The 27,750-nt window shown below is 37.1% G+C and overlaps 1 protein-coding gene across 1 annotated transcript in view; it reads right to left on the bottom strand.

Annotated features, from left to right (window-relative positions):
* vclb (vinculin b) overlaps positions 1 to 19,607 on the bottom strand; it is a 72,080-nt gene extending 52,473 nt beyond the window's left edge. Inside the window, 1 exon segment of the mRNA NM_001317752.1 lies at positions 19,362 to 19,607. Coding sequence (NP_001304681.1) covers positions 19,362 to 19,529 — 168 coding nt within the window. The 5' untranslated portion in view covers positions 19,530 to 19,607.
* Between the last annotated feature and the right edge of the window lie 8,143 nt (positions 19,608 to 27,750).

The raw sequence follows: 27,750 nt of genomic DNA, 5'->3' as shown, positions 1-27,750 counted from the left end.
GTTGATAATGTCAGTATTAAAAAAAAAGACATTTATACATATACATATAAACACACACACACAGAGTTAGGGCCATAAGTATTTGAACATCGACACAATTCTAACATTTTTGCCTCTATACACAAACACAATGAATTTGAAATTAACTTTTTGAAACGATTTTGAGATGAACATGACGTGCTTTAACTGCAGACTGTCAGCTTTAATTTGAGGGTATTTACATCCAAATCAAGTGAACGCTGTAGGAATTACAACAGCTTGCACATGTTCCTCCCACTTGTTAAGGGACCAAAAGTAATTGAACAACTGGCTTCTCAGCTGTTCCATGGCCAGGTGCATGATATTCCCTCATTCATTCATTCATTTTCTTGTCGGTTTAGACCCTTTATTAATCCGGGGTCGCCACAGTGGAATGAACCGCCAACTTATCCAGCAAGATTTTACGCAGCGGATGCTCTTCCAGCCGCAATCCATCTCTGGGAATCATCCACACACACATTCACACACACACACTCATACACTACGGACAATTTAGCCTACCCAATTTACCTGTACCACATGTCTTTGGAATGTGGGGGAAACCGGAGCACCCGGAGGAAACCCACACGAAGGCAGGGAGAACATGCAAACTCCACACAGAAACGCCAACTGAGCCGAGGTTCGAACCAGTGACCTTCTTGCTGTGAGGCGACAGCACTACCTACTGCGCCACTGCCTCACTCACGCATGTTATTCCCTCATTACCCCAATTACAATGAGCCGATTAAAGGTCCAGAGTTCATTTAGAGTTCATTTTGCATTTGGAATCTCAAGATCTCAAGATGAGATGCTGTCACTATCAGTCAAGCAAGCCAATAATAGGCTGAAAAACAAAACAAGCCCATCAGAGAGACATCAGGCATGGCCAAAACAACTGTGTGGAGCATGTTCAGAGAAAACATTTCCACCGTGTGTAAAACCAGTTTATAATTCCTCTTTTCTCCTGACTTTAATGCACCTTTTTCAGTATCTAATAAACGGCCTACATTTCTATTATGTTATAATTTTAGTTCTCAAATGTTTTATCGCATTTTAGGAACTCCATTAAACACACAGACACAGAGAAATGCAGAAGATGCAGAGTTTATATTTAAATTAGGGTACTTGTGTATTTGACTTCTGCATTGTGATGTAAATCTGGCGTCTCTGTGATATTTGGGTCTCAGATCGGTCTTTCAGTTTCCATCAGAACTACACGACTGCAGGATCACTCATGTTTAATACAGTCAGAGCTGTATTCAGATCACTTCAGCTGAATGCACAACAGTAAGGTTTGTCTGTGTGATCGCTGATGTTGAGATGAATGAGTGTGTGTGAGGTCAGATCACATTCCTCTGTTTTTCCACTCGCTCAGTGTTTCAGAGTTTCCTGACAGAAGAGAGAGAGAGAGAGCAGTGTGTGTTCTGCTGATCTGCTCAAATAGAGGCTGGCAGAGAAACGGACATACCAGAACACTGCGTTTAAAACATAAGGAGACACAAACACAAAAACACACACAAACGCACACACAAGCATGAAGATAGACTAAAAACAAACTAAAACACAAACACATATAAACAAACCTATACAAACACACAAAAATGCACACACAAATAAACACAAACATACAGACACACACACACTCAAAAATGCACTCATTCACATGTGCAAACACACATGTGCACACCAAGCGGCAACCTCCCGCTCTCCTTGTGAAGTTAATACAGAAGTAACTGAAACTGCAATTCATCGAATTTCCGCTAGTGCTGGCTCCATATAGAACAGATTTCTATTCAGCCCATTGTTAAAATGGTCAACTCTACAGCAGAATAAAGGTGTTTACAGCCTGGTACAAAATACGATTTTGGTTCATATAGCTAATATTACCCTTCATGAAAACTGTGAGGGGGTGAATTTTTTTTATATCTCATCAGTTTAGTTTTTATTAAGTTATATTAGGTCTACATAATTAAAGGCGTGGCCACTTGATTGACAGCTAGGTCTCGCTGGTCGCCGTCACGTCACCTCAGCTGATTCCGGCTGATTAGCTGCTGAACTCGGCATATACTAAGGGTGTCACGATCCTCCAAATCCTCGATTCGATTACATTTTCGATTCTAAAGGCACGATTGGATTCGATTTTCGATTATGAATAATTAATTAATGACCAATTAATTATCTGTAGGCTACCGTTTAAACTACCTGACCTGCATGGTCTTTGTTTTACCCATAAACAAATCATACAGTAAATGAATAAAGGCAAGATACACACACAATTACCACCTGTCAATCACTTTTTCTGCGGGACTCGTGAATAGGCAGTGATCTGTGTCGTTATAATGGCGTCGGTAAAAAAGACGCACAACCAACAGAAACCAGCCAACAGCATCTGAGGTGTTCACTAAAATGACTAAGTACAAGTGAGTGAAAGATTGAAGCAGTCCTCTGACTGCCTGGACCTGCTGTCTCGAGCGCATGGCTGTGTGTGCGTCTGTGTCTGTGTGGTCACGTGATGTGCATTTTCAGAGGTAGAGAGGAAGGAGGGCTGCTCAGAAATGCTACACGCCACTGTGGATGTCAAATCGTTGTCATTCTAAAATGCCATTTAAAAACAAAGACAGTGTAAACAGGGTCTGAGTGTGTACTTTTCGCGAGCGGATTTGCAACGGGGGCGGGCGGAGGATTGCGATGCCGGTGTTGCTATCGGACAAACCCTAATACGTACATAGCAGAGCTTGCAAAACTGTGTTTTTTTTGTCAACAACACGAACGTTGTCAACATAACTCACTGGAAATCCAAAATGCTTCCACACCGGCGACTTCATTGAAAGAGGAGAGGGTTTAAGCTCTGTCGACGGGTCTCCTGCTTCTGCAGTTTAACAAGCACTTCAACAAGCCTGTTTTTTTCCCGCTTGGCAAGCCAAGCTGACGTGACATGGGGGCGTGGCAGCATCGACGATTTAATTTTTTGATTCGATAATCGAAATTGAGCATAAATTTCGATCGATTTCGATTAAAAATTGAAAAATAGATTAAAATTAAAAATCTAAATCGTGACACCCCTACCATATACATCATATTTTTGTGTTAATTATGTGGCTTTACACAGTCAGTTGCCTTTTGGGATGATTATAACCCTGAACACACACAAACTGAACACACACACACTCGGAACAGTTGATGAAAAGACTTGATGGAGAGCAGAGTGTGTGAAGATCCTCCAGACGCGTTCACTCACAGTGTGTTCAGATCTGACTAACAGATGCTTCTTTGTGTTCGCTTCCCAATGCTCTACACACACACACACACACACACACACACACACACAAACACACACACAAACACACAAACACACAAACACACAAACACACAAACACACACACACACACACAGACACTGGGATGAACCTTTCAGAGTTTGAGGACACTCTCTCATATACACACACACACGCATATATACAAAGACACACTCAAAAACACACAAAAACACAAAATGAACGCACATGCATAGACACACAAACAAACAATAGACATACACAAACACGCATACACACACAAACAAGCATGTGCACACTAGCACTGAAGCACAAACAAACACACACACACACACATTGGGATGAACGTTTCAGAGTTTGAGGACACTCTCTTATACACACACGCACACATAAATACAAAGACACACTCAAGAACACACAATAACACAAATAAACACACATGCATAGACACAAACACGCATACACACACAAACACGCATACACACACAAACAAGCATGTGCACACTAGCACTGAAGCACACACAAACAAACACACACACACACACACACACACACACATTGGGATGAACGTTTCAGAGTTTGAGGACACTTTCTCTCATACACACACGTGCCACATATATACAAAGACACACTCAAGAACACACAATAACACAAATAAACACACATGCATAGACACAAACACGCATACAGACAAACACGCATACACACAAACACAAACAAACAAGCATGTGCACACACACACGCGCTAGGTTGAACCTTTCAGAGTTTGAGGACACTCTCATACACACACGCACACATTAATACAAAAACACACTCAAGAACACACAAGAACACAAAATGAACGCACATGCATAGACACAAACAGACATACACACAAACACGCATACACACACAAACAAGCATGTGCACATAAACACTGAAGCACACACACACACACACACATTGGAATGAATGTTTCAGAGTTTGAGGACACTATCTCATACACACACGCACACATATATACAAAGACACACTCAAGAACACACAAAAACACAAATAAACACACATGCATAGACACAAACGCGCATACACACACACAAACACACATTAACACAAGCACATAAGCACACAAACACTAAGAGCCCTCAGCCATCTCTCTCTCGCTCGCTTGCACACACACACACACACATGCATAAACACACACACAGCCCATTGTGCTCAGCTCTATTAGGCAGGACACTCTTCCTCCAGCATCTTGTTTGTAAATTGAGTTATTGAGAGTTATCACAGCGCTGAATACCACAAACACACTCGCCTTCTGAGTAAAACCGACTGTGGAAACATCACCTTAATCACATTACTGCCATAAATCTTCATGAAATGACTGAATGAAACCTGTCCCCTTAAAAAACATTGACATTTGTGCTAGTTTGAAATTATAACAGTGAAAAAACAGTGTGGACATGGCCTTAAAGAAACTAATAAAGCACAGCTACCCCTATTAACCACACCATCCATTCCTTCCAGTCTACACGAGCAATAATAAATCCAGCAACACTGCGCCTGAGAGTGTGAGTGACTTAAACCTGTGCTGTGCTTGGATGAGGTTGTGTGGATGTTGAGTTTCCGAGACTGAAGGGTTATTTAGGAACACATTATCTCAGCGTGTAATTAAACTGCTTTCCTCGGCTGATGATAAACGGTTCCTTCTGGGAGTCAATGCATTTCTCTGGGACAACAATTGACCACACAGCTCTGAAGATTCACTCAAATTCGATTCACTTTAATCTCTCTGATTAAAATGATTATATATATATATATTAGTGCTGTCAATCGATTAAAAAAAATTAACTAATTAATCGCACCTTTTTTAAAAATTTAATAGCGATTAATCGCATTTAAAATACTGAAACTTGTAATTTTGCCTATTTAAATGTATATATATACATACACTTTATTAGTGGGTATAGATTGATTTTTAATCTAGATTAATCTCACTTTAATCTTGGAATTAATTTAGATTAAAACGGTTCATTTGACTTCTGCCGAATGCATTGAGGATATGTGTGCTACCCACATAATAAGTCTTTGACAACGGGTTTCTCCAGCCAGGTGGCGCATTAGACCAGGGGCTCATCTCCTGTTTCCAAAATGCATCACAAAGTGCTTGAGAAACTGTTCTACTCTGATAATTGGTGATAAAAATAAATTATGTTTAAAAATATGTGCTTGTGTTTACTCACTGTTTATTCTGTGAAACATGAATGTTGAGCTGTCGGCCTACATAAGCTCCAAACAGCCATTTTTGATCACCTTAATCCGACTAAAGTCATAACTGAACAAAACAGAAATGGAGTTAAGACATGTGGAGTATGCAGATATTAGTGGCATTATTGAAGTAAACACCGCGATCAAACTATTACCGTCATGTAGGACTTTTCCCATATTTTCTCACAAGATCCACACACATGGTGTCAGTAAAGAACCGCACACGCGCAAACACACACACACACACAGCAAAATGTGAAAGTTTTTTTCTTTCCATTAGGCGTGCAAGCCCAAACCATGATTTCTCCTTCACCAAACTTGACTGATTTCTCTGAGAATCTTGGTCCATGCTGGTTCCAGTATCTTCTGCAGCATTGGTGATGATTGAGATGCAGATCAACAGAAAATCATGGGAAAAATCCACCTTCTGACACTTTTCCAGATGAACTAGAAGTCACGTTATTTTGTGTTGCTCTTACAACTGGGATCAATGACAGATATCTTCTGTGTAGAGATATTTTTAGTGGATTTCCTGAGCATATTTTTAAATAAAGAGCTGTATTCATGTGGTCGACCTACACACACTTACACTGACGTGTGTATGATCATATTTCAGTCTAAAGAAACATCCCACAGAAGCTTTCTAGGAAGCAAATCAGCTCCAACATCTCCAGTGGGATTAAACAGCTGATCCTTCATCTGGAAGTCCATGTTTTTAAACCTGGAGCAGGCGCAAATGGAAAGAAAATAAATACAACTCCCATCTACACTCAGGATGCAGATCAAATTCCTGCTTGCAAAAGAAATCTCCGAAAAGAAGAACTAGAGGATATCATGACCTGTGAATCAGCAGCATTACTGTCTAATAATCCATGAGTATTTCTCTCAGCGCTGCACTGAAATATGATTCATTGCATTTACTTAATTTCTCTAAGGTAAGTGATTACAAACAATATACAGTAAAAACCAGAAGTTTACATACACTCTAAAAAAAGGAACATAACTTTTTTTTTAATGTCTGATGGTAAATCATATTAAACGTTTACTATTTTAGGTCTGTTAGGATTACCTAAATCAGTGGTTCCCAACCAGAGTTCACAAGGGGGGCGCGGGAGAGGATAAGTGTTGAGGTAGAAAAAGGCATAAAAGTGCTCCACTTTTACATAGGGCTTTGCAATTAATCAAAAATCCGATTTCGGCTTCAAACGATTATAAAAAAGCATTAATCGAGATAAATGATTATTGCATCATATACCGCCAGTTTCCAGTTGTACACGTGTTGCTCTTAAAAGCACGAAAGAGCGCGTACTTATGTGTGTGTGCAGCACGCACACGCAGTCAGAAGCATATGCGGTCGGTCAGCATTCGCTCTCATTCACACACTGAGAGGAGCAGAGGAGCGCAAACATCTAAAGTCATCTTAACGTGAACGCTTTAATGGTCAAATAGGTGTCAAAACGCGGTGTTTAGTGATTATTCATATTAACCCTTATTTGTGTAATAAACAAACGAGTTGAGAAATATTCCTACTGCCGCCTGTTTTTATGATTATTAATCAAACAACGAGAAAACCCTCGCTGCTCTTGACTGAAGGACTGCTGTAGCTAAAGTGTTTTTCTTACAGTATAGATGCTTAAAGCACAGTTTGTTTCATATTTTTATTCTATTGTATTTATTTCTCTTTCCTTTGCAAGGTGGAAATAACTGTATGTATACACTTGAAGTCAGAATTATTAGCCCTCCTGAATATTAGCAACCCTTTTCCTCCCCAATTTCTGTTTCATGGAAATATCTTAACTTATTTCTGAACATAATAGTTTTGATATCTCGTTTCTAATTAATGATTTCTTTTATCTTTGCTATGATTACAGCACATAATATTTTACTAGATATTACAAGCATTCAGATTAAAGTGCAATTCAAAGGCTGTGTAATTAGGCAAGTCATTGTATAACCGTAGTTTCTTCTGCAGACAATCAAAAATATATATTGCTTAAGAGGGCTAATAATATTGACCTCAAATTGGTTTCAAAATATTTAAACCTGTCTTAATTAAAGCTAAAATAAAACAAATAGAAGAAAAAATATTTTAGGAAATACTGTTAAAATTCCTTGCTCTGTTAAACATAATTTGGGAAATATTTATAAAAAAAAAATCTCAGGAGCGCTAATAATTTTGACCTCAACTGATAATCGTTTTGAATAATCGTGATTACAATTATGACCAAAATAATCGTGATTATGATTTTTCCCAAAATCGAGCAGCCCTACTATTGTACAGTATATGTATTTTTAAGTACAAAAAAAATCTAAACACATGCTTAAAATTACAACATAATAGTAAAAATAATTAAAATAAATAACTTTTAAATAATTATTTAAATTTTGCTCACTCACGCAATGTGCTTGTCAACGTGTTGTAAAGGCAAAATCAAAACAAAAATGGCAGAGAAACGTAAATGCAGTGGTTCTTCAGAGGCGAAGAAAAAGATATACATATATATACATAGTATATACATATATATACACAGTACATATGTGTGTGCGTGCGTGTGTATTTATATGGTGGGGGGGCTCCAATGTTTGTATATGTTCATGTGGGGGGGCCCCAAAGAAAAAGGTTGGGAACCACTGACCTAAATCATTTACATTTGGTAAACGCCAGAATAATGAGAGACTTTTAAATAATTTTTAGACAGTTAAAAGTTTACACTAGGGATGGGAAGATTAACCGATATGTATCGATACGCGGTCATGCGCGTGCACGATGCGAGTGCATCGGTAGAGCAGCAGAGGATGAATGAAATTTTGGAAGCAAATCGAGATGCATCGGTTTTTGCGAGATGCATCGGTTTTTCCGAGATACAGCTTATATTTTTAATATAGAATGTATTTTTTATTTATTAGCAAGTGTTGTCAACCTGTTTTTTGGCGCATAATTTAATCGACCTACATTAAGTAAGCCTTAGCAACGGATTTGCGGATGTGCACACACTACAACTCAGTGTATCAGGTGTGCGGATGAAGCTAGTGGTGCGCCCTCAGAAAGCGCGAGAAGCAAAACAAACATTTTATTCCCCACTGAGTTTTAAATCTAAAGTATGGCAACATTATGGATTTAAGGATGGACGACATGACAGGACAGATGCAATTTGCAAAATGTGCTGCGCATCTATAAAATACGCGGGCAGTATGATATCTGATAATCTGATATCTCACTTGAAGCGGCGCCACGGTGTTGTTGTGGAAGCATCTTCCAGTGTTCCTGCATCCCCGGCTTTCGCACTGCTTCAACCAGCTCCAAAAGTGGTGAGAAAAGCATTGCAAGTTTTTTTTCCATGCGCAACAGTTCTGCTCGCTCTACGCCAATAACGAATGCTATTGCATTGTTCATCTGCAAAGATATTCAGCCTAGTGTCACGGAGAACGAAGGTTTTAAACACCTCCTCCTGTTAATTTTTATTTAATTATAATAATAATAATATTAATAATAATAATGATAAAAATAATTGGGTGTCACGGTGGCACAGTGGGTAGTTTGACCACCTCACAGCAAGAAGATTGCTGGTTTGTTATATTTTTATTAGCCTGTTGTTTACAGTGACAGTGATGTTTCAAAGCAGCATAACACTGCTAGTTCACCACCTTAAGTTTTGAATATTCAGTGGCAAAATATCTTTGTAAAACTTGTTTTCATAGTTGAAAAGTTAAATCACAATTCTTGTTGTGCAATGCTAAATTTATTTATGTTGAAAGAGTGCAAATATATACATATTTTTTTTATATATATTGCACTTATACATTCTGTTTATCTTGAAATACTTAAATAATATGTGCTATATGTTCTAAAATGGCCCTCTACTGTAAACTGACACTCTGGCTCTGAGAGAAAAGCCAGTTTGTAAAAAAAAGTCATGGTTTTGCTTGGTTAATAAATAATCAAACTCATTCAATGGCACAGCATCCTCTTTCACATCATCTCATAAACTTGATCTAATAAGTTAGTGCTGAATTATCGCATCGTATCGTGATATGGGTGTGAATCGTATCGTGTTGCATCGCAATATGTCACAAATGTATCGCTAATATATCGGATCGTTTTCTTTGTATCGAGATGCGTATCGGATCGGCATTATAGCTTAGATGCCCAACCCTAATTTACACACATTTCCTTGGTATTTTTCAGCTTTGCTTTTAAACTGTATAACTTTGGTCAAATATTTTGGGTCTCCTTTCTCAAGCTTCTCACAATAGTTTGCAGGAATTTTGGACCATTCCTCCTTACAAAACTGGAGTCAGATTTGTAGGCTGTCTTGCTCAAACAAGCTTTTTCAACTCTGCCCACACATTTTCTATAGGATTGAGATCAGGGCTTTGTGATGGCCACTCCAAAACATTCACTCTGTTGTCCTTAAAGCACATTTGAACTAATTTGGCAGTGTGCTTAGGTCATGGTCTGTTTGGAAGACCCATTTGTGGCCAAGTTTTAATTTCCTGGCTGATGTTATGAGATGTTGCTTCAGTATTTCTCCATAATGCTCTTTCTTCATGATGCCATCTATGCTGTGAAGTGGACCAGTCCCTCCTGCAGCAAAACAGCCCCACAACATGATGCTGCCGCCCCCATACTTCACAGTTGGGATGGTGTTCTAGGCTTGTGTGCTTTCCCCTTTGTCCTCCAAATGTATCACTGCTCATTATGGCCAAACAGTTCAATCTTAGCTCCATCAGAGCACAGGACATGTCTCCAAACATGAGTCTTTTTCCAGTGTGATTTAGCTAAGTGTAATCTGGCATTGTTGTTGATTCTGGCTTGTTGATTTTCCCATGTTGTCACACAAGGAAGCAGTGTGTTTGAGCTTTTCCTTCAATACTATTCTACAGTTGTGCCTCACATTAACTTAAATGTTGTCAATTAGCCAATCAGAAACTTCCAAAACCTTGACATCATCATCAGAGCTTTATCAGAGGCAGAATAATCTTATTGTGTGTAAACTTGACTTTCAAGAAAAGTTATAACAATTTCTCTAAACATATCTCTCTCATTATTCTGCTATTAAGCAGAACAGAAACAAATTTGATAATCCTAATTTACCCAAAAGTCACATTAGCATCTGACTTATTCTTAAATGGTTTTGTGCCTTTTATACAGTGTATGTAAACTTCTGCTTTCAACTGTATATGGGCTGAATTTAAACGAATGTAGTTGAACATTACTACATTTTATTTGTTTAAATTCTGCCCATATAAATTGTTTGCAACCACTATAACTTTAAAAGATTTGAGTAATGCATGATGTGATAACAAACGCTCTTCATATAGTGGGAGGTTTTCATCTGTGTGGTCTTGAGAAATGTCCACCCAGGGTTTGACCTTTCGCCAAACAGCTCCAGACAGAGCTCCTAAATAAAGCCCTGCTGAAAACTCCTCACATTCCCAACGCTGACCACCAAACATGTCTGATTTCTCAAAACAGCAATGAGCGAACGCATACTTTTCAGACCAGCGGCATCCTAAACATTCATTACTTCTAGTTGAGCTCTACTAAAAAGACTAAAAGCATTCTGCAATAATGTAAACAAAAAAATTCAACACAAATTAATGTATTTAAATATGCATTTATTCTATATTTAAATATTTTCACTTTGCTGTTATTAATAATACATGTACAGTTGAAGTCAGAATTAACAGCCCCCCTGAATTATTAGCCCCCCATTTAAGTTTTTCCCCCATTTCTGTTTAACAGAGAGATTTTTTCAACACGCGAGTGGCTTTCTTGGTGAGTGATGTATTAAAGATATAATTCCAGCTAAGTTTTATTTTATTTGTATTGAGCATAATTATTTAACTGCATATCAGGAGACCGCGGTTATCCATTAAAGACGTGGCTGTTAACCTCCCTCAACAACAAAACTAACCAAGAGCGGAGATACAATGATGCCCATTCTCACACTCGGTCAGTTGTAGAGCGGGCGATTGGGCAGATGAAGTGCCGGTGGCGCTGCCTTGATAAGAGCGAGGAGTGCTGCTATACTGCCCCAACAATGTGTTCCTCTAATCATGGGCGTCGCTAGGCCTTTTTTAGGGGCTACAGCCCCCCTATATTTTTATTCAGCCCCCCCCCCCTACCCTTCACCCCCCATATCTTTTTTTCTAATAAGGAGCTGAACCCCCTAAAATGAAAATCCTTCAATCGCCTCTGCCTCTAATACATCTGTGTCTCCCACAGACACGGATACTACTCCAGACAGTAAAGTGTCGCCCACAATTGAGGCACCTCTCTCCTCAAAGGGTGTTAGTTCAGCATCCTCTGTTCCCCTGCCTGTTCACTCCACACTTTGACGGTGTGCCACTGATCTCCTCCTAAAGCCTGGTTTTTACTTCTGCGTCAGGTGACGCATGCAACGCGCAAGGCTGTGCATTTATACTTCTGCGCGCTGTCTCTGTCGGTCTGCATTAACACTTCCGAAACGCTAGTGGGCAGTGAGGTGTATATGTTCCTCTGTGTCGAGTTTCTTCTCTGCTTTTTTGCTTTTCCTGAAGACTTCCGGGATGTACAAGTGACTCAAACTCGCTCATTTTGAGGTAGGAACCGGCGGACGTGCAACAACTTTAACTATGAGGTAAACACAAAACAGAACTTTCCATCCGGAGCTCCTTCACGGGACTCCACACTTGTAAACAATCGTTCGCGCCATTCGCGCGGCTCTCGGTCCCGCCCAGACTCGTCAGCGCTACCAAGCACAGAGCTTACGCTACGCATCGTTGCGACGTGTAGTTACATTTTTTGAGAGGTGCACGTCAGTGACGGTGACGGCCACGCGGAAAGGCTATGCGTCAGCGCCGTAGCATACGCCGGCGTTTGACGCAGAAGTATAAATCAGTCTTAACCTGCACCTTTACATCAGGCCATTTCTTTTTAAATTCCCTCACAGTGCGATGTTCAGACCACACTGCGTTAACCACGTCAGCTAAACTCTCCCACTCTATTTTTTTTCTTTTGTTATTAAATCCGGAGGACAAACTTGCAAGTAAAACAGTTTTTCTCTGGTCTGCCTCCAATAGGAGCATCTCCAATTCACATTATGTGAAGTTTCTCTTCTTGCTTGCTTTTGCCTTTGCATTTTCATTTGTTTTTGCCAAAGTAAAGTCATTACCATATTTAAACGGGGGAGGAGGAAGGGAGGAGTTTTGTGCTCGTGCACGTGCGCTCAGTTTCACGTAAAGTCAGATGTACACAGAGAATATGTGTGGGATTCTGCACATTGACAGCTTTGTCCGTACGCAATGTTTTAGTATTAGTTCAACGCAAGTCCTTATACATGAGGCCCCTGGTTTGTTAAAGTATTTCCAATCACGATGGTGTTTTTAACCTCAAAAGCAGCCTTGCACACACATTTTACTTAGGACTGCTAACTTGTGGGCTGTTGTATTAGAATTTGAGGATGGTACTGGTAGATGGTAGTGTTCACGTGTCAAAACATATAGCCTATCTTTAGTTGAGTTTTTATTTTACAATAATTATTCTGTTGATTTTGAATCTTGCACCCAACAAATATCCTAATTAACAAAATAACTGAAAATATTAAATACTAAACTAAAACTAGGCAATCTTTCAATATAGAAACTAGTAAATCTACCTCTAAAAACAAAATCAAAACTAAAACTAATGAAAATTTTAAAACTATTATAACCATGGTATAACGTCCAAAAGCACAGCAGTCATAATAAAGCACAGAGTCAACATGTACAGCCTCGAAACTACTCTAAACCCAGAGACTCAAATGATTCATAAATTACAACCAAACAACACAATTTTACACACACGAAAAATAGAGGAAGAAAAACTAAGAAAAGAGGAAGTAAAACAAGAAATACCCTCCAGATAGGAAGAGAAAATTAAGAAATATGACAGGAACCATTCATACAGAAGCCTAGAGGCATAAAGTTTCAATATATGGCTAAACTGAGGCTCTGAAATCACGCTCTGAAAATCTCAAGTTAACCAGAGATAACTTTGAGCGACATTAGAAACCGCAAGAGCACGGATATTTCACAGAATAACAGTCAACAGGAAGCGTTAAATAGGTGTCTAAAAAAGTGACTAATCTCGCTATAAGTAAAAGCGTCTCCACCCAACGTTAACATAGCCCTGTACTTGAGCTCAATTCATGACAGTCTGATTATATACATATATATTAAATAACAGGTCACATGGAATCTTAAAGTGTCCTAATATTATAAGTTTCATACAACAGGCTTGAAAGCATCTAAGGAAAAAATAAGCATTGTAATTCGGGCTGCATGATAAATCGTTTCAGCAACGAAATCGCAAAGTGTGCATCAGCAATTGTCACATTGCAAGATATGCACTGTTGACTTTGTACATGAGATTTGTGGAGTCACTGCAGAATTTAACGACAAATACAGGGACACTGAAGCCTTTTAAAGTTACGTCGATCAGCTGATTTGTCGAAGAGCTGCCATACAAATTATCCGCAGAAGAATCGAGGCTTTAAAACGCTCCAGTGTCCCTGCATCTGTGGTTACACTCACTAAACAGCGGTGAGTTCGGTGAACTGATGACCTTCACGGCCAATCACAGTCATTTCTGTTGAGCAGATGAGCACAATGGCAAAACAAAGCTGTTTAAGAACGCGCTCAACAGCGCTCAATTGTTCACAGGAAATGGACATTTTAAAAATTTCAGTATCGATCGGTACCGAATTCCAGTATCATGACAACAAAACACAACCTCACGACAATTCGAAACTTTTTGATTTAGTGGCTAATTCGTACAATCTAATTCGTACAATTTAGTACGATTTGCTCATCCCCCAATGACAGTTGGGTCCTTTGTAAAATCGTACAATTTCGTATGACTGAACTCGTACGAATTACTGGAACGTATGAATAGTACGCCACTAAACTGACAAAACGTAAAATACCTGCGTTTTCTCGTGAGACAACCTTATTTGCTGAAGCTACGAATTTGATAATTTCTTATGCCCAAATGGTTTGCATTAGAATACAGACTCAACCATGCAGATACTACATTCCAACTATTGCAGATTCGTACATTGCGATAATGATGATGAAACGATATATTCATCCGGGCACAATATTGATATATACACCTATATAAATTTCTGGAGATTACGAAATACATCCCCAGAGGTATGGTTTTTATGAAGTTTTTGTTTTAGCTGGCCACTGTGTACACTTTTTTTAGATCTCAAACTTCTCTAGCGAGTGCCATTCACGCCTGCTGTTCTCGTGTAAATCCACCAGAGGCCGATGTTGACTGACTGAAGCCTGGTTTATACTCAACGCGTTCGCTAGTTCGCTTGAGTGCCCGCGGCGAATGTGACGTCATTGCAGAGTTTGCGGAGGTTCGCTTTTGGTGCACACGACATGATTTCGGCCGGCAGAGCACATGTTTTTTTGAGACTCGAGCAAACGGTAAGCGCTGCGCCGCGTTTTAAAGTTGAGTTGAGTATGAACCACTTTTTTAATAGGTTTGGTCTGAAACAGTACGACTGTACAGGCATCTTTATGATCATAGGGATAACCAGATGAACAATAATCCTTGGCTAGAAGTTGCAACAGCGGTGGGAAAGGAGGAAAGTTTTTGTTAAAAGGTTTGGAAAAACCTGAGGGATGAGTTTGTTAAAGCCAAAAGAGGCGATGGCAAAAGTGGAGACCTGAGTACACAATTACAGAAATATGTTTTCCCACCATTCATAGGTTTAACACTGATGTATATGTTACAGTTTTGAATTTAAAACAATTTAATAGTTACAAAAGTATAATTAAGGAACAAATTATTTCTTTGATAACTGGAGAGGAATATTTGAACCTATCAGTTTACAATATACTGATGTCTGTTTTTCTAGGCTTTATTGGTGATGATGGTCAGGAATGTTGGACCAATATTGTCTTTTTAGCATAAGTAGAGGACAGAAACTAGCCAGGCAGTAATGTGTGAACTGTGGAGCGGGCTAAATCTAAATATAACATCTGTATTTTTAGTAAGTGTTTTTTTTTCATGTTCTGTTGTCATTAATATTTTAATAAACTTGAATAGGTAAAACTGTCTTAGATATGAACAAAAGCAAGTGCTGCATCAAAGTTTGAGTTTAAAAAATCTTGAATAGTTATAAAAATCCTTATAATCGTTAAAATTATTTATAAAAACAATAAAAAATAATTAGTTTAAAAATAGTTAATGATATGACGTAGTTCCGGAAACTTTCTACTTCTCTGTTTATCCGTCTGACTCATTCCTTTTGACCGCCCCTTGTCGTTTTAAAGAATATCACAATGGCAAACGCGGCAAGTATAAAAGCCTCGTCCATTTCGCGAGCTGCACGCGTAGTCAACAGAGGTGCGCGATGCAGCGCCAGGCGAAAGTATAAATCCGTCTTGATTCCCCCACTCACCCTCTTCCCTAAACCCAACCGATAGTGTTTTGAAAGCAACCCAGAAAAAGAAAAGCCCTCGCGGCCGCCTGATTTTTACCACGTTTTCAGCTTTTACTTCGTTCTCTCTCTGTTATTTACTTAGTTTATTTTATTGCCTGTCTTCTGTTTTTGTTTTAATCGTTGTTGGAATCGTTGTTCACTGGACTCAAACCCAGTCGTTGTAGTCAACTCCTCTTGGCGAGCCACTGAGCAAACTCGTAACAATGAAAAAGCCGTCCAAACGGAGGCAAACCGCCAGCTGGTAGCCCGAAAAGATACAGAAGCCCTCGGCGACATCATACGCCCTGTAGCGTTCATATTACAGACGAAATGCAGCCATACGTAGCTCTGGCTACATAATTCGTGATCTCCAAAATTGTGTACAGGGGTACGTGTTCACAATGAGCCCGTGTTGGATATATTGTGCAGCCCTAGTACTATATAGTAGGTTAAAAACAGTTTGAGCAGTACGTCCGAAGTCAGAGTATTGAAAAAAAACTGTGGGCGAGAAGTAGCACGATGACTTCTTGCGAACATTTCTGAAATTAGTTAGCGCTGATCTCTTGTCAGTGTGTGCGTCTAAACAGAGGAAGGGAAAGGATCCGTCATGAAGGGAAAGATACAGCAGAAGCATGTCTATCAGCTGTCTGGCAGTTTGTGTGGTTTCCAAAAAGGGAAACAAACCCTCCTGAAGCCTGTGAATCAATGAACAAGCCTCTGCTCTCCAGTTATTCTTAGCAGTTGTCCAGGGTTAACTTTAGACTCCAATAACAGATCTGCTGCGAGGGCTTTTGTTCCTCTAAATTTGACTCAAGTCTGTTTTACACTATAGCTTGAGCTCAGTATCTTTCAGCTAGGGTTGTAACAATATACCCGTATGACGGTTTACCACGATTTGAACGTGCACGATTATCATACCATGAACAATTGCATATCAACGGTTTTAACCCTTAAAGACCGAGACAGCCGCCCGCGGCTAAAAATAAGTATTGCTCTTAAATGTTTAATAACTTTTGATCCGCTGATCCGATTCATACAATTCAAAGATTGGCATAAAGAAGAGAATCTCAGTGCTGTATCACATAACATTCAAGGACTTTCAGAGGCTCCGGAATCAGTGCGGTTACGTCATCAAAATTTGACAACGCTGATTTGACGCTCGTCACTGTGTCTCCGGATAAACCAGACATGATACATTGATGCATTGTCCCTCCTCCATGCCCAGATTGGTTCAAACTCGCTATATAACAACCAATAAGCATAGGTTTCGCTTTTGTTTGTGGACCAACACTGAGCTTTTTGAACAACACAGAATGAGAGATAGGCATACATTTATGCGCGGCTAAATAAAACGCAAAAAAAAAGTTTTGCATGAAATAGTTCTCATACTAAGTACTTTTGCATGCACAGCAGCACAGAAACATGACAAAACAGTGACACAGCAAAGACGAACTGCTGCTCTTGCTGTTTTCAAAAGACGCAAATGAAGATGCAGCTGTTTGTCTGCATTGCAGACAACCATATCCAAATCCATATCCACAGACAACCATATCCATGCTGGCACATAAAACCTAAAGATGTTCCATATTGAATCTAGTTTCGTTATGTAACTATTTATAGTATAGTAAATATTTATATCTATTTTTTACTGAGGATTTGCACCATGTTAATTTGGACTTTGACACATTATTTATTATTTTCCTATTTTTTTATTTGTTCATTGTAAGTGGTGTTGTTTATAGTAACTAAAAATATATTATTTGGAAAAAGTCAAATTTGCTTCACTGTTCTATTATTTTGTAACATTTGTAACATACCGTGTACCGCGAAACCGTCAAACCGTGGTATTGTTTTAGACGATTATCATACCGTAAAAAATTCATACCGTTACAACCCTACTTTCAGCATATTTGGTGTGTTTTCTGTTTATTTCCGGTTGTGAATTGCATTATGGGATGTTGATCTCTGCTCTGTACATTTTTGATGTTGAAAATTCAACTCTACAGTTTAACAAAGTGACTGACATTTTAGTAGTTTGAAGTAATAACAGAAAATGTGCTGGCAGTTTATTACACGGTTTCTGTAGCGTAATATACAACACAAGCCCAGACAATATAGCACTTTACACTATTAAAACTCTTCATAAAAGTCACTTTTTCTAATTTTTTCATGGTTAAAAGTTGTTGGAAGACGGATTGAAGTCCCTTAATGCAATTCAAAAGCAGAAATAAATAGGAAAAAATAAAAACGTGAATCACAAAATACGGAAAACTGCTGCTGTAATATTGATGTCAATAAAAGATGCTGTGAAAAAAAAAAAGATCTAGAACACATTTCACAACAAAAGAATTAAATATCGTAGATTCTCACACACAAGCTTTGACTGGTGAACTTTCCTTATGGTATCCTTGAGGTAAGACACTTGAAGTGACAGTTCACCCAAAAAACAAAAATACAGCCATCATTTACTCATACTTTTTGTGTTTCAACCATATACGAGTTTCATTCTTCAACTATGGAATTTTCCCCTTCTCCAAATATGGATTTCCCCATTTAGAATTAGCAACAGAAACAAAAATGTGCGAAAATAAAACAAACTCAGTGTTTCAGTGGGCAGGGTGAAATGCAAGAGATTGGAGTAGCCTAAAGTTAGTTTTATATTCGCATATTCATTCATATTTGAACAGTGACAATTTGTGACATGTCCTAATATTGTTTACCAGGCTAACTTTAGATATACGGTCTGAAATCTCATGCAGGAATGATTTAAAAACAACATTAGCACTATTTAATTGACTGTGAACAATGTTGTAGCCTACTATAGTGATCAGCTGCTAATATGATTTCCCCATTTAGAGTTTGCAAGACTTTTCTGAAACTATTATTAAGGAGAAAGCCTGAATGTGTGAATATATAATCAACTTTACCAGGAGATTGGGGCAGCCTAAAGTTGCTTTTATACTCGCATTCATTCATATTTGAACAGGGGCAATTTGTGGCACGTCCTAATAATGTTTACAAAGCTAACTTTGAATATTCAGTCAGAAATCTGTAAGATTGACTTCAAAACACATCAGCACAATTTAATTGACTGTAAAAAATGTTGATATTCATTGGGTGCTAATATGATTTAATATGAATACTTGTTCTTAAATGAGAAAGCCTGAATGTGCGAATATAAACCCAGCTTTACCTCAATGTGGGGCAATACAGTAGGCAGGGCGAAATCTTGGAGGAAAAGGCGGAACTGGCTCTGGATCAACGCCAGAGAACTTCAGGAAACTTTCGCGGAGACTTCAACAATAAACTCGATGCTTTTAAGCACTTTTACATGTGATGAGAATCAGTGGAGCTCTTACCCGGACCAGGTTGCTGACAGCCGCCTGCACGGCCAACACAGGAGCGCTGAGGTCCGGGATGGCTTTCCCGTCCACCTCTCCCTCCTCGTGCATGATCACCAGATGGGAGATCTGCTGGGCCACCGGCTCCAGGATACTCTCGATCGTCTTCGTGTGGAAAACCGGCATGATGATCGCTCAGGTGATCGCAGACTCTCAGGGTAAATGTGTATCCAGACTCCACTATCCGTATCCGAGACTATCCCACTCCAGAACACACACCGACTCCCTCTACAACTAACTAACTACCGTGGGACGCGACTTCGAGTCTAGCGAATGAATCGTTCGTGTGAGTCGGTTCGCGAGTTGATTCATTCTTAAAACGAGTCATCAACACTGGCATTGATGTGAACTGCTCATTGATTTGTTATAGCAGAGCTCCTACACAGAGAGATTTGGGTCTGATTTGTTGGTGTTTATTCGATCTTATATTGCGAGTGACTTTTCTTCTTGTTTTAAAGATATTTTCTTTGGGTTATTTGACAATTTTAAAGAAAATTTTGGGAAAAGCGTATATAATTATTTACATTTTCTCTAAGGCAAGATTCATATTCATTCATTATTTTTCCCTTTGGCTTATTTTCTTTAATTATCAGGGGTTGCCAAAGTGGAATAAACCGCCAACTTAACATTTTACGCAGTGGATGCCCTTCCAGCCGCAACCCAGTACTGGGAAACACCCATACACACATTTACACACACTCATACACTACGGCCAATTTAGCTTATTTAATTCTTCTGTAGCTAATGTGTTTGGACTGGGGAATATTGGAGCACTCGGAGGAAACCCATGCTAACACAGGGAGAACATGCAAACTCCACACAGAAATGCCAACTGACCCAGCTGGGACTCAAACCAGCGACCTTCTTGCTGTGAGGCCACAGTGTTAACCACTGAGCCACTAAAACACTGAGTGGCTCAAAACATTTTTTTTTTGATCTATTCAGATTTGAACTCGACCAATATTTAAAAACTATTCAGAACTCTATTAGTCTAAAAGCAAGTCTTCCTTTGTGTCTCTTTAAGATTTAACTTCATTATATTAGTTATTTATTTATTTTTACCCTGGTGTTTGTTTGTTTCTGAGTATATATTTTTGTTCTGTTTTTAATTTAGTTGTCTTATTTGTCTCTGTGTATGTATTTGTGTTTGTTCTACTAATTCACAATAATAAAAAAGAAACAAGTCATCAACTTTTAAATTAATTAGTTTATTAACAAGTACCAGCATGTATGTTTCATTTCAGAACAGGATCCCTTTACATAGCTTAAATGATTAAATGAAAAATCTATTTAATAGGGTATAATTATCAATATATATATATATATATATATATAATTTTGTTTTTAACAAAAGTTACTGAATGCAAAATACATGTGTACAAACATTTTATGCACAATATTATAGGAGCATATATGAACCGTTTTAATTGCTTTTCTATTGCATTGTTAGACTTATAAATCCCTTTTCCGAGTCATCAACTCAGTGAGAGACACAAACTGAAATTTATTCATTAATAAAGTGATAGTCCAGTCCAAAATGACAATTTCTGCCATCATTTACTTGCTTTAAAGCTTTATGAGTTTCTTTTTTTCTGTTAAACATGATACACTAACCGGCCACTTTATTAGGTACCCCTTATTGGTGCCAGGTTGGACCCCCTTTTGCCTTCAGAACTGCCTTAATCCCTCATGGCATAGATTCAACAAGCTACTGGAAATATTCCTCAGAGATTAAATAAAAAATAAATAGTCAAACCACATCCCCAAGGTGCTCTATTACAGTGGTTCTCAAAGTGGGGGTTGGGACCCCCCGACAATGAAGGAGGGGGGGGGGGGGGTCGCCTGGTGATTTCTAAAAATGTATTTATTTTTATTAAACCATTAGAATTACCATATTTTATCCATAACCTACTGAAAAGAAAAAAGATTTATTTATAGTTACTATATACTACTGTATATAGGTACTATAGTAGCTTGTAGTTACTAGCTCTTTGGATTGTGACCCCTGGTGTAATTACATTATATTAAAGACAAGCAATAGCGTCAGATGCAGCAGATGGGTTTATAATACCAGGGTAAACTTTCTGGCCCATTTACAGCACTCACATACATTAAAAAAAATCAACAAAGAATAGACTTAGGTCTATTGGAGTGTGTGTGCTATTGCATGCAAGGTTTCTTTATTTATAACCACCTCAGAAGAAATTGAGGGTCACGAGTCACTGGCATTGTTATTTTGTCATCTGAAAAGTTTGGAAACGCCTATTCTATTGGATTGAGATCCAGTGACTGTGAAAGAAAGAAATGGAGACTCATCAGAGCAGGCAACGTTTCTCCAATCTTCTATTGTCCAGTTTTGGTGAGTCTGTGTGAATTGTAGCCTCAGTTTCCTGTTCTTAGCTGACAGGAGCGGCACCCGGTGTGCTCTTCTGCTGCTGTAGCCCATCCGCCTCAAGGTTGGCCGTGTTGTGTGTTCAGAGATGCTCTTCTGCAGAGCTCGGTTGTAACGAGTGCTTATTTGAGTTACTGTTGCCTTTCTATCAGCTGGAACCAGTCTGGCCATTCTCCTCTGACCTCTGGTATCAAATACTCAGAGCAGCCCGTCTAGCACCAACAACCATGCCAAGTTCAAAGTCACTTAAATCCCCTTTCTTTTCCGTTCTGATGCTCTGTTTGAACTGCAGCAGATCGTCTTGACTATGTCTACATACATGCCTAAATGCATTGAGCTGCTGCCGTGTGATTGGATGATTACAAATTTGCGTTAACGAGCAGTTGGACAGGTGTACCTAATAAAGTGGCCGGTGAGTGTATGTTGATTCAATGATTGATTTCCACAGTATTTGTTTTTTCTAATGTAGAAGTCAAAGTTTAGGTTTTCAGCTTCTTTTTTTTTTTAAATATACTCTTTTGTGTTATTCAGAAAAAAAGAGTAAATTCACTTTTTTTTTTTGACTGAACTCTATTTCTAATGCTAATCTAACTTAACAAATACTGCTTAAGTTATCAGTACCTGTTTTAATTACTAGTATAACTGTTTATAAATGATGACAACTTTATTTTAAGGTCACTATAGCGCTAGGTTTACTATTAATAAGTATTGCCAGTGGGTATTTATAAAGATATTGACCTACTTACATTTTAAAAATTGAATCAAATTAACCTGAGTAATTTTAACTTGAATTCTGTTTCATTGGAGAGAGTTTCACTTGTTAACATGACAAAACAGCTCGGAAAACTTCAGTTAGAAACATGATTAACTTCGTTAATTAAGTTATATTTAAATTAAAACATGCATTGTTCATTAATATTCACCAAATAACACCGTCTTTAAAAGAATCGTTTACCTCAAAAGAACCGTTTCTCTAAACCGGCTCTTTGAAGCGAACTGTTCAAAAGAATCGACTCGCGGTTTCCCACATCAAACTCAACCTAAACCTCCCTCATGACGCGTTTCCTTCTTCCACCAATAAAACCGCAACCGCTGGAGCGCCCGTGAATGTGATTGGCTCATACAGACGTCACTCTCCCTGACTCGCTCCGCCTATTGTCTTTGTAGAGTTTGCAGGATTAAGTGAGTTCTTCCCAAATGACGTAACGCATTCTTATGCCCAAAAAAGGAGACGGTATTCTGCTGTTCTGAGGAGGAATTCCGAGTGGCGCGAACACTGAGCTTGGCACCGCCCCCTTACAGCGCTATTTATGTTCTGATTTGACTATAATTTGTAGAAAGATCAGTCATAAAGAAAACAAATAAATCACTCACATCATTGTATGGGGCAATTCCATCTCTGGCTCCTCCACTAACTACCAAAAAAATAAAAAAAGAAATAAAATAATAATAATAATAATAATAATAATAATAATAATAATAATAATAATAATAATACTGATGTTTTGCTCCTTACACTTTCTTTACACACCTGAAACTTGCCTATAGCACTTATTCATTGTTGCTCTTATAGTTGTGTAAATTGCTTCCTTGTCCTCATTTGTAAGTCGCTTTGGATAAAAGCGTCTGCTGATTAAATGTAAATGTAAATTTAACATGTCACCACAACATTTAATTTAATTTAATTTGGCATGGAACATTTATTATTTTATTTGATGATTTTGTTTATATTTTTATTGATTAATTAATCACTTTAATTTAATGTAATTGTTATTTGTTTGCTATTTTGGCATGGCATTGTGACAGTTTTTTTTATTTTTCTTTATCTTGTTTGTTTTATTTATTGTTATTTTTACTTGGTTTGATAGCCGTATTGTATTTAATTTAATGTACTTATTTTATTTTTGCTACTATTATGTGGCTTCTCATGCAGGGCTTGTTTTTAAAATATTTAATATAAATACAATCAAATAATTTACTCAGATCATGTATGAACATGTAAGACCATTTCAAATAGATTATTCTGATAAAATAATTAAAGTTTAAATTAAATTAAAGTTTAAATTAAATTAAATTAAATTAAATTAAATTAAATTAAATTAAATTAAATTAAATTTAATTTAATTTAATTAAATTTAATTAATTTAATTTAATTTAATTTAATTTAATTTAATTTAATTTAATTTAATTTCTATCTTTCATTTTTTACTTTAATTTAAAAATAACTTATTAATTTTATTCTTGCTTGGCATGGCATTTAAAACACTTATTATTTAATTTAATAATATATTTATTATGATTAAAAAAACATAATATTAGTTTAATTTGATTGAATTATATTAATTTGTTTGACATGAAAATTTGAATATTTAATATTTCATTTAATGATTTTGTTAATATTTTTAATTTTTAATTGATCACTTTAATTTAATTTAGTTGTTATAATTATAATTTTGTATAATTTAATTGAATCGCATTTATTGATTTTATTTTCTTAATTACATTTTATTTAATTTGTAAGTAACTTATTTATTTATTCATTATATTTTTGCTTGGCATGGCATTTGGAACACTTATTATTTAATTTAATATTCGATTATATGTTAATTATGATAAAAATAAACCATAATATTTGTTTAATTCGATTTAATTTAAATTAATTTGCTTGACATTAAATTTGTAATAGTTAATATTTTATTTAATGATTTTAGTTATATGTTTATTTATTAATTTAATTTAATTTAATTTAATTTAATTTAATTTAATTCAATTCAATTCAATTCAATTCAATTCAATTTAATTTAATTTAATTTAATTTAATTTAATTTAAGTAATATTTTGGCATGGCATTGGGACAATTTTATTTTGTTTTTCTTTATTTTATCTTGTTTGTTTTGTTTATTGTTATTTTTTCTTGGTTTGATATGTAGCTGTATTGTACTTGATTTAAATATGTTTATTTTATTGTTGGTACTATTTTGTGGCTTTTCATGCAGGGCTTGTTTTTAAAATATTTAATAGAAATACAATCAAATTATTAATTTAAATTAAGACCATCTCATATAGATGACTCTGATAAAAATAAACCAGAACATTAGTTTAATCTAATTTAGTTTCTTTATTATTTTACATGTAATTTTTTTTTTAATTTGTAAATAACTTATACATTTTATTTTTATTTTTGCCTGGCATGGCAGTTGGAACACTTATTATTTCATTTAATAATAGATTATATATTTATCATGATACAAATAAACCATAATATTTGTTTAATTTGATTTTAATTCATTTGCTTGAAATGAAATTTGAAATATTTAATTTTATAATTTTGTCTATCTTTTTATTAATTTAATTTAATTGCTAATTTGTTTGCTATTTTGGAATGACATTGAGACATTTTTATAAATTTTTTCTTTATAGTTTTATTTATTGCTAGTTTCACTTGATATAATTTGCAGCTGTATTATATTTAATTTAACTGGGTTTTATTTATTTTGCTAGTATTTCTTGGCTTTGCGTGAAGGGCTTGTTTTTAAAATATTTGATTTATTTTAAGCTGCATAATTTAATTAACTCTTTTGTGCTTAAGATTAGTTTAAGTTTTGTTTTATTTTAATCATAAAAAAGTAAACGAATAAAAATGTAAAGTACCAATTAAAACATGATTGAATTAATAATTTACATTACAATATAGTCAAAACTAAATTTGAAACATGTCATTATGTTTTGGCATCTGAAATAAATGTTTTAATTATAAGTAATTTGATAAAGTATCTGTTGAACGTTTAAATGCAATAAATTCAGTGTATAAAAACATGATGCTGTAATAAAGATTGTGTTTAAATTCATAATCATACAGGATTCAGCCTTCAGTGAACATCAGAATCTCATCAGTGTGATCAAACCCAAATTATAATGTGAATTTGTGTGTGAGTGTATGTGTCTGTCTGTCTGTGTGAGTGTGTGTGTGTGTGTGTGTGTGCAGCTGAAGAATGTGCCCAGCAGACCCTCAGCAGCTGCATGACCCAATATGGAGAAGAGTTGAGGGAGAATTGAGGAAGTAGATCAGAAGCTCAGAGTAAACACACTCCGGCCTGTGTGTGTGTGTGTGTGTGTGTGTGTGTGTACTGGTATGCAATGCACTCATTGGGTCTTGTGTTTTGATGGGGACCTAATTTTGAGATAAAATGAGGTTTATCCTAACCCTAAATATCCCTATAATCAATAATAATAACCAGAGACATTTTTGATATGCATAAAATCTGCTTATTTTTTATGTTTTGCAAGAAAAACTTAGAAATAACGACTATAGAGTTACTAAAACTGAACATGGAAGATTATATTTAAAGGTGACTGATTTTTCTTTCTTTTTTTCAGTAAAGTTTAACCGATATGTATATATACACTCACCGGCCACTTTATTAGGTACACCTTACTAGTATCGGGTTGGACCCCCTTTTGCCTTCAGAACTGCTTTAATCCTTCGTGTCAGATTCAACAAGGCACTGGAAATATTCCTCAGAGATTTTGCTCCATATTGACATGATAGCATCACACAGTTGCTGCAGATTTGTCGGCTGCACATCCATGATGCCAATCTCCCGTTCCACCACATCCCAAAGCTGCTCTATTGGATTGAGGCCTGGTGACTGTGGAGGCCATTTGATTGCAGTGAACTCATTGTCATGTTCAAGATGAGATGATTCGCATTTTATGACATGGTGTGTTATCCTGCTGGAAGTAGCCATTAGAAGATGGAGACACTGTGCTCATAAAGGGATGGACATGGTCAGCAGCAATACTCAGGTAGGCTGTGGCGTTCAACTGGGCCCAAAGTGTGTCAAGAAAATCTCCCCCACACCATTACACCACCACCACCAGCCTATAGTGTTGATGCAAGGCAGGATGATCCATGCTTTCATGTTGATGCCAAATTCTGACCCGAGCATCCGAATGTGTCAGCACAAATGGAGACTCATCAGAGCAGGCAACGTTTCTCCAATCTTCTATTGTCCAGTTTTGGTGAGTCTGTGTGAATTGTAGCCTCAGTTTCCTGTTCTTAGCTGACAGGAGCGGCACCCGGTGTGCTCTTCTGCTGCTGTAGCCCATCCGCCTCAAGGTTGGACGTGTTGTGGGTTCAGAGATTCGGTTGTAACGAGTGCTTATTTGAGTTACTGTTGCCTTTCTATCAGCTGGAACCAGTCTGGCCATTCTCCTCTGACCATCAACAAGGCATTTGCGCCAACAGGACTGCCGCTCACTGGATATTTCCTCTTTGTCAGATCATTCTCTGTAAACCCTAGAGATGGTTGTGCTTGAACATCCCAGTAGATCAGCAGTTTCTGAAATACTCAGAGCAGCCCGTCTAACACCAACAACCAGATTAATTACTCACAGTGTATACAATAAGCTCATAACACCTTTTGGAGCAGCTGAACTCCTTATAAGAGCCTAAAAACAAAAGCTTCTCAGTTATGTCATAGCCAGGCATGATTCTGTCAAACCGAAACTATTTCTAGACATTACTTCACACATTCTGTTATTTCCGTTTAAACAGCTTTGATAGTTTCAGGAAACGTCACACAGCTTTTGGTCGGTGATGTCATTCAGTTCCTGTGTTGTTTATCTACCTCACTGGTTTACTATGATGACCTCTAGTGCCTACATTAGTATGAGGCTGAGAATTAAATGCGAAGTGTTGACTATAAACCAATCCTGTGTATATTCAGTATGAATTCACACTGCCATCTAGTGGCCATCCATATACAAACTCACTGTAATTTGATTCCTTTTAACTAGGGGTGCCCAAACCTTTTCTTTTTCTTATGAAGGGCCAAAACCAAACAAATTCACCATGGATAATTTCTCAATTTATTTGTTAATATACTGAATTATTTATTTATTATTTAAAGTAACTAGAAAACGTTGTGTTAAATCATTTAATGCAGTATAATG

Source organism: Danio rerio, chromosome 12 (genome assembly GCF_049306965.1).
Source record: "Danio rerio strain Tuebingen ecotype United States chromosome 12, GRCz12tu, whole genome shotgun sequence".
NCBI lineage: Eukaryota > Metazoa > Chordata > Actinopteri > Cypriniformes > Danionidae > Danio > Danio rerio.
The sequence above is the reverse complement of the archived record's forward strand: the minus strand, read 5'-3'. Positions and strand labels throughout refer to the sequence as shown.